Consider the following 18003-nt stretch of genomic DNA (forward strand, 5'->3'; position numbering starts at 1 on the left):
TGCCCTCCCTTCATTAATTCCTTTCATCTACATATTATTGAGTGCTAGTCATTTCTCCTGCTTACCATATCCAGCTTGCCTTCTCCGTTCAGCATGGAGGACATGGCAAAGGTGGCCAGCGTGCAGGCAGCCAGGGAGTAGTAGGTGTTCAGCACTGTTCGGTGCTGGTCATCACCGTGGGCTGTGACTGCAGAGTTGAAGCTTGGCCAGAACATCCACAGGTAGATGGTTCCTGGATTGACAAAGGAGTGGATCATGTGCCCAGGCCCTTATATGCATCAGAAGATTACAATCTCGTCTTTGGGTTGAGCCAATACTACCATTTCTGAGAGGTTTTGTTGAAAAACCTTTGAAAGTGGTTACAGCAGAACCTTGCCCATCTGGATATATCACCTGTACCCGACAGCTACCAGGCTGTGCCGATGGCATGGAGGAGAAAGGTGCAAGGTTCCGAATCCGTCCTAAATACAGGAGGTGTGGCGGATCAATGCCATCCAATCGGATATCTATTTCTCCAGCTGATTCCTGTCCCGGCAGATCCTCCCACCCAATCCTTCCTCCTCTCCCATATGTCACTGCCAACCAGCCATAGCAGTTTCCATGGTAGGGACTCTTGCTAATAATCTAATGGAGAATTTAGGTTCCCCTTAACTTATTAAGAGGTTATTCACTAATTAAGGGAGGGTTCTCTCTTAGCTACATGCCTGGGTTATTTAGTTGGTGGAGACAGCTTACCTGGGATACCCTCAAAACAGTAGAACTGAATAATTAATCAGGGGCCCGGCTAGTGACTGCAGACAATCATCTTGGACTGGTCAGCCATTACTGTCCAATCAGGTGCCAATTTCAGTACACACCTCCCCTCACCATGCCCAGTCCTAAGAGGTAAGAGTCTTCTACGTAACTTCCTGTATCTAGCCCCAAGCATCACCTAATGGTAGTGGGTCCCTCACCAAGGTGATACAGTGTGTGGCAGTTCCTCTGAATAGAAACATGACTCATGGTGGTCAACCAGGCCCATCTAGGATCAGAGTTTGAACATACCAATCATTGCGAAGAGGTCTGAGTGATACAGGGACCCTTCTCTTTCCCGACTCTTGTCCAGGTGTGGCCTGTAGAGCACCCGGGAAACAACCAGCCCAAAATATGCTCCAAATGTATGGATGGTCATGGAGCCCCCAGCGTCTTTAGCCTGCGAAGAGTAAATCAGACAACAATAAACCTCCAGGATGATAGAATGGTCAGTACAATTATCTTCTAGAAGGTGCTTATAAAATGAGTAGTAGATTCTGATTGTTGCTATGGGCACTGTCCCAATTTTCAATAGAACTCCCATATTTGTAAATTTGCCACTGTAATATTCTATGATACAACAGACAAAGCATACCTAGAATTTGCATGGTTGCTATGGGCAACACCACAACTTGTAATATTTGTTAAGAAGCTTGAGTTGATCTATTTTTGGTTACATTTTTCCTTTTAGTACATCCCGCCCATAGGGTGAGAATGCAGCTGTCACTACACTCTCTCCAGCTATTTAATGCAGTAATCTTCTACGAACAAAACACATCTAATGTCTATACAGCCAGGAACGTTTGCCCATTGTATAGGGCAATTACTGGGTGTATCCGCACACCTCAAGAACCAATCATCCCTAGAGAGACCCCCCCCCCCCCCCACACTCTAGAATCCTTCAAAAACAGACTCAAGACTTTCCTGTTTACTCAATCATTTCTGTAATTCCTTTAAGTAGTATAGTTTATGAAAAGCTTTTCTGTACTTTATGGTTCCTGTACTGTATTACATTTATTCAATCTGTTAAGCGATTTGAGTCCTATTGGATAAAGAGTGCCATATAAATAAAATTATTATTATTATATATTCACTAAGGATAAGCTGCTTCCAAGTACATGGTTCAATCGGATTGACATGACTATTGCGTACTACAGTGGCACCATCTGCTGGTCAGAAGTGATGTTGCAGATATTGTTCCTGTGTAGATTACAGGCTCAGCATGTAACAATGGATCCCTTGAATCAGGTTGATTTTAGATCCTTGAAATGCTCCTTAATAAAAGTCTATGAATTTAGCAGACAAGTTCCCTAGGCAAGGCATTAGAAAACAAAATAACCTATATGACAATGACTACACTAGTCCTACTGTATGTGTAGGATTACCATAATGTCCCTTTAAACCGGGCTGTATCATATGTGATCCTAGCCACCGGGTCGGCTGCCCAGTGAGCAGTTGCTGAGGTATCGGACGAGAGGCTGCATGCGATACCTCGGCGTAGTGTATGGGGGCCTTGAGTCTATAAATGGATGGGATAAGCTGTTCCCCATGAGTAGGGTGCGATCATAATTGGAGTGAGTGGGGTCATGGTGCACGGTCCGCAATGATCAATACATTGGAAATGGAAGGTAAACAAATCAGGCTGTTGCCACTACTGATCCCAGACTCCATCCTTGCCCCGTGAAACTTACTCCAACAATGCTAAGGATAATGTACTCATTGATTCCGAACAGAGTGACTTCAAACAGGGTCATCACAATCAGCTGGACGGGGCTGGTCTTGCCCAGGACGGCTCCGAAGGAGATGAGCACGGCCCCAGTGCAGAAGTCGGCATTGATCATGCTGCAAAGTCAGAGCACAGTGTAAGCCAGGCTGCTATTGGTCAACCGGGAGAGGACTATTTACGCTGCTAGAATTAGATGTATATGGTTCACGTTCAAAGGCTATAATTACTAAAGTGCGGGTTTATAGAATAGGAGATGTTGCCCATAACAACGACATTCTAGCTATAATCTTCTAGAAGGTGCTAGATAAATGATAGTAGTAGAATTGGATTGGTTGCTATGGATTGTCAGCTATGGGTGGTATTCAATCCCGGATTTCGACTGTCGGAATACCGGGCCGTTTTCACCCAGCTTGACTGAAACTCGACAGTCGTAAATCTATGTTCCAGCTGTTGAGTGTCGGAAAGTGGGCGAAGAACGTGAATTCAACAATCCGCGGCCGTTTCTGACAAAACAGATCCGACTTGTTTTAAAACGACAGCATTGAATGGGCGGCGACCACCGTTTCCCCCTGTGGAAATACCGTCCATCATTGAATAACCCCCTCCTATGTCGGTGTGCTACTACCTAGTTTGTTTTATTATTGTTTCCAATTGTAAAGCGCAACGGAATCTGCTGCACTATATAAGAAACTGTAAACAAATAATATGGACAACATCTGTACTTCATTTAAATATTAAATATAGTCCTAATAATCTGTTGCATAATGTAACGCTGGTTTTCATAAATGGTAACACCCAGTTCCTGGGAAAGAGCACCACCCATCAATAAATGAGTAGGAATAGAAACCTCTAGAGCAGGCATGTCAAAACTATGGCCCTCCAGCTGTTGTGAAACTGCAAGTCCCATCATGCCTTGCCACAGTTTTGCTATTAAGAAATTCTTAAACTGTGGCAAGGCATGATGGGATTTGTAGTTTTGCAACAGCAGGAGGGCCACGTTTGGTCATGCCTGCTCTAGATATTACCGTGTATATAAGTGCAGATAATGGCTGCAGCCGATAGAACAGCGGGCGGAATAGGCTGGCACTTGGCTGGTATAAGTGCAGATAATGGGTGGCATTTGGGCGTGGTAACCGCCCGTTATCTGGCAGTGTCAGGGAGAACACAAGCCTGCCCAGGTGTTTTCAGCGAGGGCGTGTGACGTCAGCTCCGGCCCCGATCAGCCCGATTCTATCGTACAGGAAGAGAAAGTTCTGGGTTACGAACAGACTGCGCACACTGGGAAATCATACACCGATTGGTGTGATTTTTGCAAGCCCTTGTTAACCTTGCACAGGGCAGATTTTAACTCTGATCACAGTGCTCTGCTATATCACCCCATTGCGTTCAGATCTGAATAACCCTCATTATTCTCTCAGTGTCAGAGATCAGTTTTCCACGCCAGCAGGGAAAGGGTGTCGGACGCGGGTATCTATTTATCCAGCTAAACATTCCATCATAAAATACAGATCAAAGGCTGTTCGGCTCAGGACAACGTATTGAGCAAGAGATCAAAACTCTTACCATAAATTTCCTATTTATTCTTTTACAAAGAGTCACGATCACCTGTTCTGTTATTACAGGGGACGTATCGCCTGCACATACAGTAGCTTAGGCAGCATGGGCAGGGTATCCAGACTCACAAAATAACATCTGCTCTTGACGCAACACTCGACTTCAGATGTATTTGCCCCGCAGAGAGCAACAGAACTCTGCCCCCAGTGGGCAAACTGATGGTTATTGTGCTAGCACCCTACAGTAACCAGGGCTGGGGGTCAAAAGGGACACCTGTACCGGGACTCAAGCTTGTGAGGGGCCCCAAGGTTCCGAGGTGCTCAGGGGCTGTTATCATAGCTGTGGCAGTGCAGGGCCTAGCAGTGATTTATAAAGGCACCAACCCCCCCCCCCCTACCGGTTCCTGTAAGGGTACTTACTCGGACCCTCCTCCGGTGTTAGTGAATATTAACTAGGTTTCTTTTGTAACAATAAAAAAAACACAGTGCAGTATACTAAAAAGGTTTTTCTCATGGGGGCGGGGTTAGGGGGGCCTGCCAGAGATACCAGTGTACCGGGCCCCAAGATTTCTGTTGCCGGCCCTGACAGTAACACACAGATACAACTGTAACTCTTATCCAAATCAAAGAACAAAGTGACACAAACTAACGGTAAAATGTAACACAAAGAAATCACGGTACAACGCAACACACATCTAAATCAGAGAACAATGTGATATAGGTGTGTATCATGTTGTTTCTGATTTAGAGGTGTTCTACATTGTATGGAGATTTGTGTTACAGTGTACTGTGATTTGTGTGTGTGTGTAACACAAAAAAATCACAGTACAACGTAACACACAGATAAATGTGAATACAATATAACACACATAAATCACAGTAGAACTAAACAGACCTTGGAAAAGTCCCTTTCTTGCCAAGTACACTGCAATGAGTTCCCCTTTGTTGTGGACATCAGAGTAAATTTCGGACACAATCACAAAATAGAGCAAACAAGACTGGTGTATTTTCTAGCCAGGTATCGATCCCTCTCAGGTGAGTCGCTGCTGCCTCCCCCCGCCACCCAACGCCCCCCCCCCTCCTTCGCTCACCTCTCTATCCCTACATGAATCTTTCCATCATGGAAACCATGGAAAAACCCTTGGATGAGAGTAGACCACTGGAGGCCGAAGGCTGCGATCAAGAAGTTGAAGGCGACGCTGCTGAAGCCGTAACGCTTGAGGAAAGTCATCAAAAAGCCAAAACCGATGAAGATCATCACGTGGACATCTTGAAAACCTTAAGACAAGATAAAAGCGACGACAAGTGTTATATGTGCTGAAAAAATTTAAGCTGGGTTTTTAAGCTCCGAGAGATATAACATTGTGAGGGACAAAGTATCAACCAATCAGCTCCTACAGTATCTGTCATTTTTTGACAAATACCCCCCTAACAACTGTAACTACTATTTACGAACACTAGAGGGTGCCATCATTTAAATGGGCCTCCCCGTACAATGATCACCTAGGTCACTCTTTAACCAGTTTAACTATTAAATACAAATGAACAAGCAGTTTGAGCAGAAAGTACTGTGTATACATAAATATAGGCTTAGTGTGCAAGCAACGTTTTATTGCACCTGTAAAACAAGATGCATGTTTAACGTGGACTAAAGCCCCATAGTACAGCTGTTATATACACACATAAATCTGCATGTGAGAAGTGTCTGCTTAGGAAGTGGTCAGTTGGAAATGAGGTCTGTGAGGCGTCAGGATATAGCAGAGTTTCTGCAGACACCAGTGTGCCCCTTACAGCTATGAACAGCCCAGTTATACCCCTTTTACACCAGAAAATGCAGGGACTTACCAGGGAATATGGTCCCTGGATCATGTAGGGACATTCCCAGGTTTGCCCCTTTCACACCAGCCTAGTCTGTGCATTTTCTGGTGTGAGGGAACAGCAAGGTCCGAGCAGCGGGTGGCAGGGTCAAGGGCAGCAGGTGGTGTGGTCCGGGGTCCAGACTGCGGGGATCCGGCAGTGGTGGCTGGGCGCTTGCAGCGCTATTTGCCAGGCAGCGGTGGGTGGTGGCGGGGAAGAAAAAACAAAAAACCTTATTCCATGTTGACTTTCTGTCTGTAAAATTATAGGGCCTCGATTTAAAAATCTTATCGCCGTAAATTCTAAATTGCTCCAGTGCAAAGCCAGGGTGGGTCACTAGTTGAAGAAGCAGGTACAGCTGTACTCACTGTTACATGCACTTGTAGCTGGAGCAGAGCGAGGTGGTAGACCGCTCACCAGCCAGTGCGTGTATGTAGGTACCCTAGATATTTGCTGCAGTTCCCCCAATGTACACTGGGGTGATATTATCTGTGTATAATCAAGTTTTTTGGGGCTATGTCTCCACAATTGAATGGTATATAGGCCCCAAAGAGAAAACGCTGTACACAACTAACCTTTAATGTTAGTGTCCCTTTAAGATGCATCATGGTCTCCCTGTCACGTTTGTTTTTCCCCTCCCATAAGGATACTATTAGCCCTGAGACGGAACACAAACACTTACAGCCTTTCATGCGTGAAGCTGCCAGTGGGATGGAAATCTACAACAGGCCGCAATGGCTATTAACCATTTGGAAGAAAATGACAGCAAAATGCCAACTGGTTCCCACAGGAGAGAATCTATTGTGACCTCCCCATAGAGGCTGATGCTGCGTTGAATTATACCTGTTACCATGTTTTCGCACTGGACGGCTCCTCTGCAGTGACTGGGAGCCAGATGCTTTTGTGTGAGGGGCAGTCCAGAATGACATGCCCCTTTCTGCAAGGCCACATGCCTTTTTGGGCTTGCGTCTTTGGTGCCTGTGGGGGCATCATTGTGCGCACCAGGTGTCATGTGATAAATATATACTTTATTACTTATCAGGTTTGTGTTACCCTTTATTACTTAGAACAATTGCAATGACCACAGTGGTGGTGTCCCTTACACATAATGACCACAGTAGCAGTTCCCCTTACACATAATGACCACAGTGGTAGTACCCCTTACACATAATGACCATAGTGGTAGTGTCCCTTACACATAATGACCACAGTGGTAGTGTCCCTTACACATAATGACCGCAGTAGCAGTTCCCCTTACACATAATGACCACAGTGGTAGTACCCCTCACACATAATGACCATAGTGGTAGTGTCCCTTACACATAATGACCACAGTGGCTGTGTCCCTTACACATAATGACCACAGTAGCAGTTCCCCTTACACATAATGACCAAAGTGGTAGTACCCCTTACACATAATAACCACAGTGGTAGTACCCCTTACACATAATAACCACAGTGGTAGTGTCCCTTACACATAATAACCACAGTGGTAGTGCCCCTTACACATAATGACCATAGTGGTAGTGTCCCTTACACATAATGACCATAGTGGTAGTGTCCCTTACACATAATGACCACAGTGGTAGTGTCCCTTACACATAATGACCATAGTGGTAGTGTCCCTTACACATAATGACCACAGTGGTAGTGTCCCTTACACATAATTACCACAGTAGCAGTTCCCCTTACACATAATAACCACAGTGGTAGTGCCCCTTACACATAATGACCAAGGTGGTAGTGTCCCTTACACATAATTTAATGACCACAGTGGTAGTGTCCCTTACACATAATGGACACAGTGGTAGTACCCCTTACATATAATAACCACAGTGGTAGTGTCCCTTACACATAATGACCACAGTGGTAGTGCCCCTTACACATAATAACCACAGTGGTAGTGTCACTTACACATAATAACCACAGTGGTAGTGCCCCTTACACATAATGACCACAGTGGCAGTGCTTCTTACACATGAAGACCACAGTGGTAGTATCCCTTACACATAATGCTTACAGTGGTAGTGCCCCTTACACATAATGACCACAGTGGCAGTGCTTCTTACACATGAGGACCACAGTGGTAGTATCCCTTACACATAATGCTTACAGTGGCAGTGCTCCTTACACAAGAGGACCACAGTAGTAGGGTCCCTTACACATGATGACCCTTACACAATGCCCGTGTCCAGGCACAATAGTGCATCTGCCACGGACCGACAGCTCCTCACTCTTGACACTATGGGACAGATAGAAAGTTGTGACGTCTCTCCCTCACACACTGTGGGTATGGGAAGGCAGAGTTAGGAGTGAGCTCCAGCCTACGGCTGCAAGAAAAAAAGCCCCAAACACTGCACTTTGATTGACATGTTGCTAGCATTTGGGAACCATGAAGGAGCAGAAGGCCTCTATGCACATCACACATCCCGCAGATTAGATCACATCTATAGTGTCTCTGAATCAGCCCCAGTCCTAACGGAAGCCATGCGTGTTTGGGCATCAATTACACTGTAGAACCTCTTGCAATGAAAGCAGGACATAGGTTGAAGATTAATAGATAGGCATTTTAATGGCATCAAGTCGCTTAAAAATATGTTTAACCATTCGGGGAGTATCGCAAGTATAAACAAACTTTAATTGAAGATCGTTAATAAAATAAAGATATTTAAGTAAATGGTCGTTGCTGCAGCGAGACAGAACAGGATGAATCTGGGCGACACCCCGCCCGTGACTAATGATCCGGAACAATGTCATCAGCTGGAGGTTGGGACTGGAGGTCAGTTCGTGCAGTAGTAGGATCTTATCTCACTGGGACATGGACCACCAGTACCTGGTGGGAATCGGGACGCTGTGTAACTAGGGTTACCACCTAGTCCCTTTAATTCCGGACACATGTTAATTACACAGGTTCTGTGGCAGTTTAAAATCAGGTGAAGTGGAGTCTTGAAGTCAGCCAGCCACAGAACCTGTGTAATTAATATGTGTCCGGAATTAAAGGGACTAGGTGGTAACCCTATGTGTAACCCGCCCCTGCGATACTGGACTCTGATAGGAGAGTGATCACATGCTATGCAGAGCTGCATGCTGGTCTGTTTGTCCAGCATGATATATGTATCTGCATTATGTATGCCCCGGGCAACGCAGTCACATCTCCAAACACAGGGCCTTATTCTAGTTCCCTCTTTCTGACAAAATCCTTCTTAGAAGGGCAAAACCATGTGCACTGCAGGGGGGCAGATGTAAAATGTGCAGAGAGAATTAGATTTGGGTGAGTTATTTTGTTTCTGTGCAGGGTAAATACTGGCTGCTTTATTTTTACACTGCAATATAGATCTCACTTTGAAGTAAAACCCCACCCAAATCTAATTCTCAAGTAACATCTGCCCCACCTGCAGTGCACATGGTTTTGTCCATCTAAGAAGGATTTTGTCAGAAAGAGTGAACTAGAATAAGGCCCACAGTCAGAATGTGACTGCAGAATCATAAAACAGAGCGGAGCTGAGCGTATGTGAAATTGCAACAATTTTAAGATGGCACTTTTGCACCAGGGACAGGAGTGGTGCCAGTGCGATCTTATAGAAGATGCCTATAAAACCACCAGGTGTGTGTATGTATGAAGGCAGCCATGCTGCAGAGATGGGCACAACGCTGTATTTCTATCTGTGCCAGGCAAACTTACCATCCCACTTACTAATACAGTACGGTGTCAGTCCAGCACATGCACACTGGACACACGCCCAGGCCGGAGAGACACGGGGCATGAAGCTGGGGAGAAACAGGAAGAAATGAGGTTGAAGGGGCATGGAGTGGCATTAGGCTGCAATCTTACAATCTATAGGGACATAGGATGGAAACACAAGGACAGGCACCAGTAATAGCATAGCTTGTAGGTCCTGAAGGGAAGCTATATAATGCATAAGTGCCTCAGAGGGATATGCATGTAGAACTTAACTTTGATAGGCTTGCCTGAAGAGGGGAGTTTTCAGGGAACACTTGAAAGTTTGGAGGCTATTGGAGAGTCTTATTGGGGTGACGGACGGGATCCCGACAGTCAAAACCCCGACACACGGGGGCCCGACGGCCACCTTCCCTCGTGGGGGTCCACGACCCCCATAGAGGGAGAATAGAATAGGTGTGGGGGGCTTTATTGCGCTCACCATGCTGTCTGGGTCCAGGCAGTCGGGATAATGACTGTCGGGATCCCAACTGTCGGAACCCTATACCACACCCTCTTATTGTGCGTGGAAGGGCATTCCATAGGGTGGGAGCAGCCCGATGAAAGTCCTGTAATAGTGAATGGGAGCTGGTGATCCGTGCAGAAGAGAGACGCAGATCTTGTGCAGAGCGGAGTGGTCGAGATGGGAGATATTTTGTGATAAGTAAGGAGATATATGCTGGTGCAGTATGGTTAATAGCTTTATATGCAAGTAGAAGTGTTTTGTATTGAATACGGTAATATACAGGCAACCAATGGAGGGACTGGCAAAGCGGATCGGCAGACGATGAGCATCTTGCAAGGAAAGATCAGCCTAGCAGCAGCATTTAGAATGGATTGCGGTGGTGAGAGTCTGTTCTTGGGAAGACCAGTCAGGAGACTATTGCAATAATCAATGCGGGATATAATGAGTGCATGGATAAGAGATTTAGTAGTAGAGACATGGAGCAGTAATAGGCTGGAGAGACGCATGAGTGGATAGGCTGGAGAGACGTCCTACGGGAAACTGAGGATCCAGAGACAAAATGGAAGATCAGCTGGAGAAACACGAGATGGGGCTGAGGCTGGAGACATGAAGGGTGGGGTCCAGGGCTGGAGAAACATGAGGCATAGGGGTGAGGCTGGAGAGACACAGGGAGTGGGACTTTTTAAAATCTCCTGCACGGTCCCATATTCTGTTTAATACATGGCAGAAAGCAGCAGGCACTGTATATAAGCGGGGCCCGACTATGCGCACAGTGGCGTTTATTCGGTGTGCATGGCAGCTTGCCTCAGTGGCCTATGTGCGTACACCTTGCACCTATCATAGATATGCCACTGAGTAGAGACTAAGGTCCCCATACATTAAGCCAACTTGTGCTAAGGACAAGTCTATTGCCATTTTAGCTCCGCCCCCTCCTCTGAGACCCGCAGATTGCGGCATTTAAATGCCGCGATCGGGGGCGCAGCAGGGGGTCCCCTGAATCCGGGAGGGTTACCCACCCTTCCGGGGGGCCGGGAGGAGGACCCGATTTTTGGGAGACTCCCGGCCATTCCGGGAGGGTAGGCAACCCTGGTCTATTGCCGCAATACCACAATAAGAGCGCAACAGAAGCCCGATCTCTGGTTATAATAGCAATCACCAGTGACAGACCGTTCTTCCGGTCAGTTCTCTACCCCTCTGAGCACTTGTCACTCAGCCTTGTTCACACTATACAGGGGCCCATGCAGTTCCCCCACAAGAGATCCTACGGGGACAAAGGTTCTAAGCACAACTGCAGGGAGCGGGATGTCATAAATCAAGTCCCACATAATCAGCGACTGTACTGTGCCGTGCACCTAGCAACTGGGAGAGGCCTCTGATGGGAGAGAAGTAAGGCTTATACTGTATGATCATCTACTCGGCCTCTGATGGGAGAGAAGCGAGGCTTATACTGTATGATCATCTACTCGGCCTCTGAATTCAGCAGGGATCGCTCAGCAATAATGGGAAGCCATGGCGCCAGACAAACTAAGCATTGAAAAGTGATGAAGTGGAGAGAGATAAAGTACTAGCCAATCAGCTCCTAGCTGACGTGATACAGGCTGTGTTAGAAAAATGACAGTTAGCTGGTATGGTGCAAGGGGTACTACTGTGCCAGCGAAAGGCAGTTTTTTCTTGCAATGCCACGCCCATGACAGCAAGGATATGCCTGCTGTAACAAGGCTGGGGGTCTAATTGTGTAGAAAGGGCCCAATGCACATGGCGGATGATACAATTTGCAATAAATTGCGCTCTCGCAGCCATGCCCCACTGTACAATGCTGATATTCCTGGCATTGCATAGCGGGAGCGTGGCCACAGTGACGCAAACACACAGCCCCTGCACTGGCGCATTTTCCCAGTGCCACGTCAGCCCCCCTAAACCCGCTGTCTGCTCCCTCCTGGAGGGGGACTTCAGAATATCAGCAGCTATGCCTAAATATATTTTTGATTACTTGTATCCCTTTCAGACATAATCAGCCATCTTCAACACAGCTTGGACCCAGGACACAGAGCACGGGGTGAAGCCAGGGTTACCTCTTTCACACGTGTGTGATGACTCTGGTTATTATTAATTACACTGGACCCGGGTCTTCCAGTGTCCCGGGTCTTCTGGGATTCAGTGGTTAATTGGAGATGATCTCCATGCGCTACTGTCCCCAGGGAATCAATTCCTTTTAGGTGTCATCCAGATCATCAAGACCCGGCTGGCACCTTAGCCGAGTCGTCTGCTCGGGTTGCAAGTGTCGGGATAAAGCCTGCTAGCGAAAAGGGTTGCAGACCTGAGACTCACAACCCTCGGAAAGGCACAATCACTCTCTAATGGACAAAACCATGTGCACTGCAGGTGGGGCAGATGTAACATGTGCAGAGAGAGTTAGATTTGGGTGTTTTATTTTGTTTCTGTGCAGGGTAAATACTGGCTGCATTATTTTAACACTGCAATTTAGATATCAGTTTGATGTACAAACCCCGCCCAAATCTAACTATCTCTGCACCTGTTACATCAGCCCCACCTGCAGTGCCTATGGTTTTGTCCATTAGAGAGTGATTGTGCCTTTCCGAGTGAATCAGAATAACCACCATAATCCGCCCCAGGTTTGGGTGCGGTCACAGGTTTTAGGCTTTTGTCTGAAAGGAGTTTAATACCACTAAAACCCAATCACTACATGCAAACTCAGACATAAAGGTGGCAGGATGCTTAATCACTACATGCACTGCAACTTACAGCCAATCAGTAGTCACTTCCATACACTCTATTCGTTTGATTAAAACCAATGGGTCAGATGTTTTATAGCGCCGCTTATCGGCGCTATAATACATATATCAGTAGTGCTAGGGTACATTACAGGCATAGGAAGAGGGGGCACAGAGCAGGGTGAGGCTGCACTGCTCAGCATTGGGCATCACTTGGGATAATGCTCACCCCTCTTCATAGCTGCTGCTGCTGCTGCATACCAGGGGACGGTGCTGCTGCTGAGCTTCCTCTCTCACATGCACAGTACATAGGCAAGCTGCATCCGGCCAATCAGAGGCCGTTCTTTACCGCACAGCATGCCGGGAGTTGTAGTCTCTATCAGCATGGTGGTGGGGAATGGTAGGATTTGTAGTACACGCTGATCTCAGCAGCCGACTGTCCCTCACCGGGTTGGGATCATTTGGTCTACAGCATGATGGTCGACAGTCATAAGGTCGACATGGAAAAAGGTTGACATGGTTCTAGGTCGAAAGGTCATTAATTCGACAATGTCTAGGTCGACAGTGAAAAGGTAGACATGGGGTTTTTCACTGTTTTTTTTACCTGAATGTCAACACAGTCGACATGGACACAGTTTAAAGTGCACCGCATCCCCTCGCTGCGCTCTCTATACGTCGGGCTCGGTGTCTCACTACGCTCGGCACACTATTTTATTCTCCCACCACGCCCTAGTGGATGGTAGGGCATGAAATACCGCCTGTCGGCACATGTCCGCTCAAAAAACAGTGAAAAACCCCATGTCGACCTTTTCACTGTCGACCTAGACACTGTCGAACTAATGACCTGTCGAACTAGAACCATGTCGACATTTTCCTATGTCGACCTAGGCCCATGTAGACCTAATAACTGTCTACCATAATGCTGTAGACCAAATTACCTCATCCCCCCTCACCTGTGTCGGACGGCTCCCCGACAGTTGGGATTCCGACAGTCAGTACTCCGACGTTGGAATCCCGACTGCTCCCTCGTGCGGGTCCACGACCCCCATAGAGGGAGAATAAAATAGGTGGCGAGCAGCGTGGCGAGCCCGCAAGGGGCTTCATTGCGCTCCCCACGCTGTGCAGTCGGGATTCCGACGTCGGAGTACTGACTGTCGGGGTATTATACCACACCCCCTGTGTCAGCTCCTCTCCTACAGCATGTTCCCTGTTATCTATTCTCTGTTTGATTATCACATGGGCAGTGTTACTGTAGATACAAGCATTGTGTGTGTGATCATCACATGGGTATCTCCTTCGGAGACATCATTTGCATAAGCCCCGCCTTAATTTGCATAGGCCATGCCCCGTTTTGCCACAAGGGTTCCACTTCATACACTGAAGCAGTTTGAAGGTACGTAGCTTTGCCGGAGCCTCCCCATCACTGAATAATGTGTGTGGGCTGTGGGGATGTGTGCACATGATGGGGAACTGTTTCGGTTCCTTGCAGCAGCTGAGCTATAGTGTTTGTGAAGACTGGAGTCTGTAACTCCACCCATAACTCCGCCCATAACTCCGCCCATCATCATGCACACAGTCACAGACTGACAGTTCTGGCTAAATATATAAGCGATAATAATAAATCTGGTTTATCAGGTTATGTGAAATCTCATAGGTAGGGTTGCCACATCCCTCTAATAAAGCACAAATCATCTACGTACACAGATTTCTGTGGCCGACTTCAGATCTTCATTTCCTCTGGTTTCAATCAGCCGCAGAACCCGGTGTGAGGATCTGGCAGATCACCGGTGTGATCACTACAACATGTCTGACCGCCGGACACAAAACGTCATTGGGTCTTATTTAAACATGATCGCAAAGCACCTTGATTTTCAAATGGACCCAGCTGCACTGCAGGTGGGGTAGATGTAACGTGCAGAGAGAGAGTTAGATTTGGATGATTTATTTTGCTTCTGTGCAGGGCAAATACTGGCTGCAATCAAAATCAGTTTGAAGACACCCCACCCAAATCTAATGCTGTGTACACACTGTGAGATTTGTCATTAGATTTGGACTATATAGTCAAAATCGTAAGCAGATCGCACAGTTGTTTTACCTTGCGATCCCGATGCGCGCTCCCGTCACAGCACAAATCGAAACCCCGATAGGTAGGGCAGCAATGACTATATAGTGCAGATCTAATGTAGATAGCATGAATTGTATGTAAATAGTGCAGATAGCAAAGATTGCATAGCACTCAAATCTTAAGTCGAATAGCAAGGGAATCTCACTGTGTGTACACAGCATAACTCTCTCTGCACATTTTACATCTGCCCCAGCTGCAGTGCAGCATGGTTTTGTCCATTTGAGGGAAAAAAAGATGCTTTACAATCAGGGCTGAATTAGACCCATTGTCCCTTTCATGCTGCTAAGCGAGGCCTTAATACCAGCTATTCAGGGGCTGTGGGAACTGGAAAAACCACCCAGGGCAGACTGTATAATGTGAGCCCCTGTGCAGGAATTCTTTTTACAGACAGAAGCAGAGACAGAAGCTCTCAGAGTGGAACGGAGAACACAGTTGTTAACACACCATCTCCGAGATCTCGCTAGACAAACCGCAGTGTCCCTTTTTGTGTCTTTACTTTTACAATGTTATGTAAATACAGCTGCAGGCCCTTCCCTTATGTACATCCCTGCTAAGCCCCAAGCACACTACACGATAAAGTTATTGTTAATGACATAGGGGCCCATTTATCATTCTATATTTGCGGCTAAATCCCCGAAAAAGTTTTTGGAGGTTAGGCGCAAATATTAAGTATTCCCCGAATGTATCAGGAGGGACCACAGCAAGAATCTTTGATGCCTGCTGTGATCCCTCCTGCACCGCCGCCGGTGGTATGCAAAGCTGCCCGATGTATCAACATCGGGCAGCAACGCATCCCCGGGCTACCGCCATTCTGAGATGGGCTACACACGCACTGCTACTGGGGCAGTGAGAGGCGATACGGTCCTTAGGTCGACATGCAGAAAGGTTGACATGTCGTTAGGTCGACACAAGCATTAGGTCGACATGGGCAAGGATGACAGTCAAAAGGTCGACATGGGTTTTTTCACAGTTTTTTGAGCCGACACCCAGTATTTCATGTCCTACCATCCACTGGGGCATGGTGGGAGAATAAAAATGTGCCGAGTGCATCGAGGCACCGCGCCCGAAGCGTGGCAAGTGCAGCAAGCCACGTGAGGGGACACTGTCGACATTCGGGACAAAAACCTGTGAAAAAACCCATGTCAACCTTTTGACTGTCGACCTTGCCCATGTCGACCTAATGACATGTCGACCTACACCCATGTCAACCTAATGGTGTCGACCTAACTGCTGGAGACCTAAATATCCATACCCGCTGAGAGTGTTCTAGCTGCATTGTATGAGTCTGTATACTGCTGTCCAATGTGATGCAGAAGGGGTACAAAGAGGGGTATGGATCATTGGGTCACCACAATGTTGGTCGACATGGGTCACGTTGACAGGGTCAGGTCGACAGTCAAAAGGTCGACATGGGGTTTTTAAAAAAAAATTGTGTCCCGAATGTCGACACAGCCGACATGGAAAATGAAACATAGCACCGCGTCCTCTCGCCATGCTTCCACCAGTATTTCATGCCCTACCATCTAGTGGATGGTAGGGCATGATATACCAACTGTTGGCACATGACCTTTTGACTGTCGACCACTCGACCTAACCCATGTCGACCTAAATGCATGTCGACCATCATGCTGGTGACCCATATCCCTACAAGGAGGCAGATGTATGTGTGACCATCTGTATATTACTGGCCTTTACAGTGGGAGCAGAGAGAGGCGGACCGGGTGGAAAGTACTCTGAAACCCCAAAGAGCGTCAGCCTGCAACAGAACCCAAGTGAGACGTGTGAAGGAGTAGTGAAGAACTACAGGCACCAGCCAGCGTGGGGACTGGCAGAACTGTGTGCAGGAGGGGATGAGTAATACAGGATTATATTTTTTATAGAAGGGTTGGCTCCCCAAAACCCTTCACTAATGTACTGTTACTGCAGCTGTCTATACCTGTGCCTAGATTATGGGCAGTATTCAATGATAAATCTCGCCGTGTGCAGCGAATCCTGTTTAGGATTCGCTGCACACTCGCTGCGTTCTGGAGGGCTGGCTGCCACTCGCTCTCTCCGTGTTCAATGTTGGAGGGGCGAGTAGTCCCTCACGGCGAATCTTAAACCCTGCAGCGGACGAGCGTCTGCGGCAGGGAGCCGTGGAACGGTGGCAGGCAGGGAGATTGAAGAATCCCTGCCTGCCCCAGAACGTATGTGGGGGGGAGGTGGGCTCCCCGGGACCCAGGCAGCACAAGCTGCCCCCCCCCCCAGAGCCAGCAGGGGACCGGGTATATTCACTGCTCCCGATCATGCATATGTAATGATCGGGTGCAGTGAATATATGAATATCTAATGAGCGGCTCGGCTCCCAGCCCCCTGCTGGCTGCTCAAGCACATGAATAAAAATAACATGCCCCTTCTCAGAATAAAATTCCTGATTTTTTTACACCAAAATTAAAACAAAAAACCTTTTATTTAATAAAGTTCACATTCCAGTTCTCCATGAAAAGATGGAGAATTGCTACACGGAGAGACACGGCGAAAATCGCTCAGAAAGACGGCGAGAAGTGCACATTGAATAGGGTTGCTCGCTTTTGGAGAGCAAAAGTCTCAGTCCAACGCGAGAAAAGCACAAACTCGCCATAAAACATGACAAATTTTTCTCATTGAATACTGCCCTATATACTGTATCTCCTCTCGAGGAGAAACCCAGAGAGGAGCGGTTGCTGGGCCATAAGACCAGGTGGCTCTCCTGAATCCCGCCCATTTCCTAGTGTAGTGGACGGGATAGGAAGAGAATATGCAGATCATTTGAGGGGGTGGGGCTTAAATGACAGAGCCATTCCAAAATGCTGCATTTTGCATCACCTGTCCTTAGCCCCTCCCAAGATTCCTCATATCATGATCTATCTTGTCCACCTTACTAGGAAACGGGTGGGATGCAGGAGAGCCACCTACTCTTCCAGGGATGTGGGGAACTACCCGATAAATCAGGAGTTTCCTACAATTTCTGGGACAGTAGGCAAGGACAGTATATATGTGTGACTATTATAAAGAC

The 18003-nt window shown here is 47.2% G+C and overlaps 1 protein-coding gene across 2 annotated transcripts in view; it reads right to left on the minus strand.

Moving 5' to 3' along the window:
• RHBG (Rh family B glycoprotein) overlaps nt 1-18003 on the minus strand; it is a 34013-nt gene that overhangs the window by 7401 nt on the left and 8609 nt on the right. For both annotated transcript variants that reach the window (XM_083167477.1, XM_083167478.1), the window contains exons 3-6: nt 5163-5349; nt 2484-2634; nt 1045-1192; nt 66-232 (exon numbers count right to left, since the gene is read on the minus strand). In XM_083167477.1, coding sequence (XP_083023603.1) covers nt 66-232; nt 1045-1192; nt 2484-2634; nt 5163-5349 — 653 coding nt within the window. The remainder of the gene's footprint in view (nt 1-65; nt 233-1044; nt 1193-2483; nt 2635-5162; nt 5350-18003) is intronic.

The sequence above is a fragment of the Crinia signifera genome, chromosome 12 (assembly GCF_055691185.1).
Source record: "Crinia signifera chromosome 12, ASM5569118v1, whole genome shotgun sequence".
Classification (NCBI taxonomy): domain Eukaryota; kingdom Metazoa; phylum Chordata; class Amphibia; order Anura; family Myobatrachidae; genus Crinia; species Crinia signifera.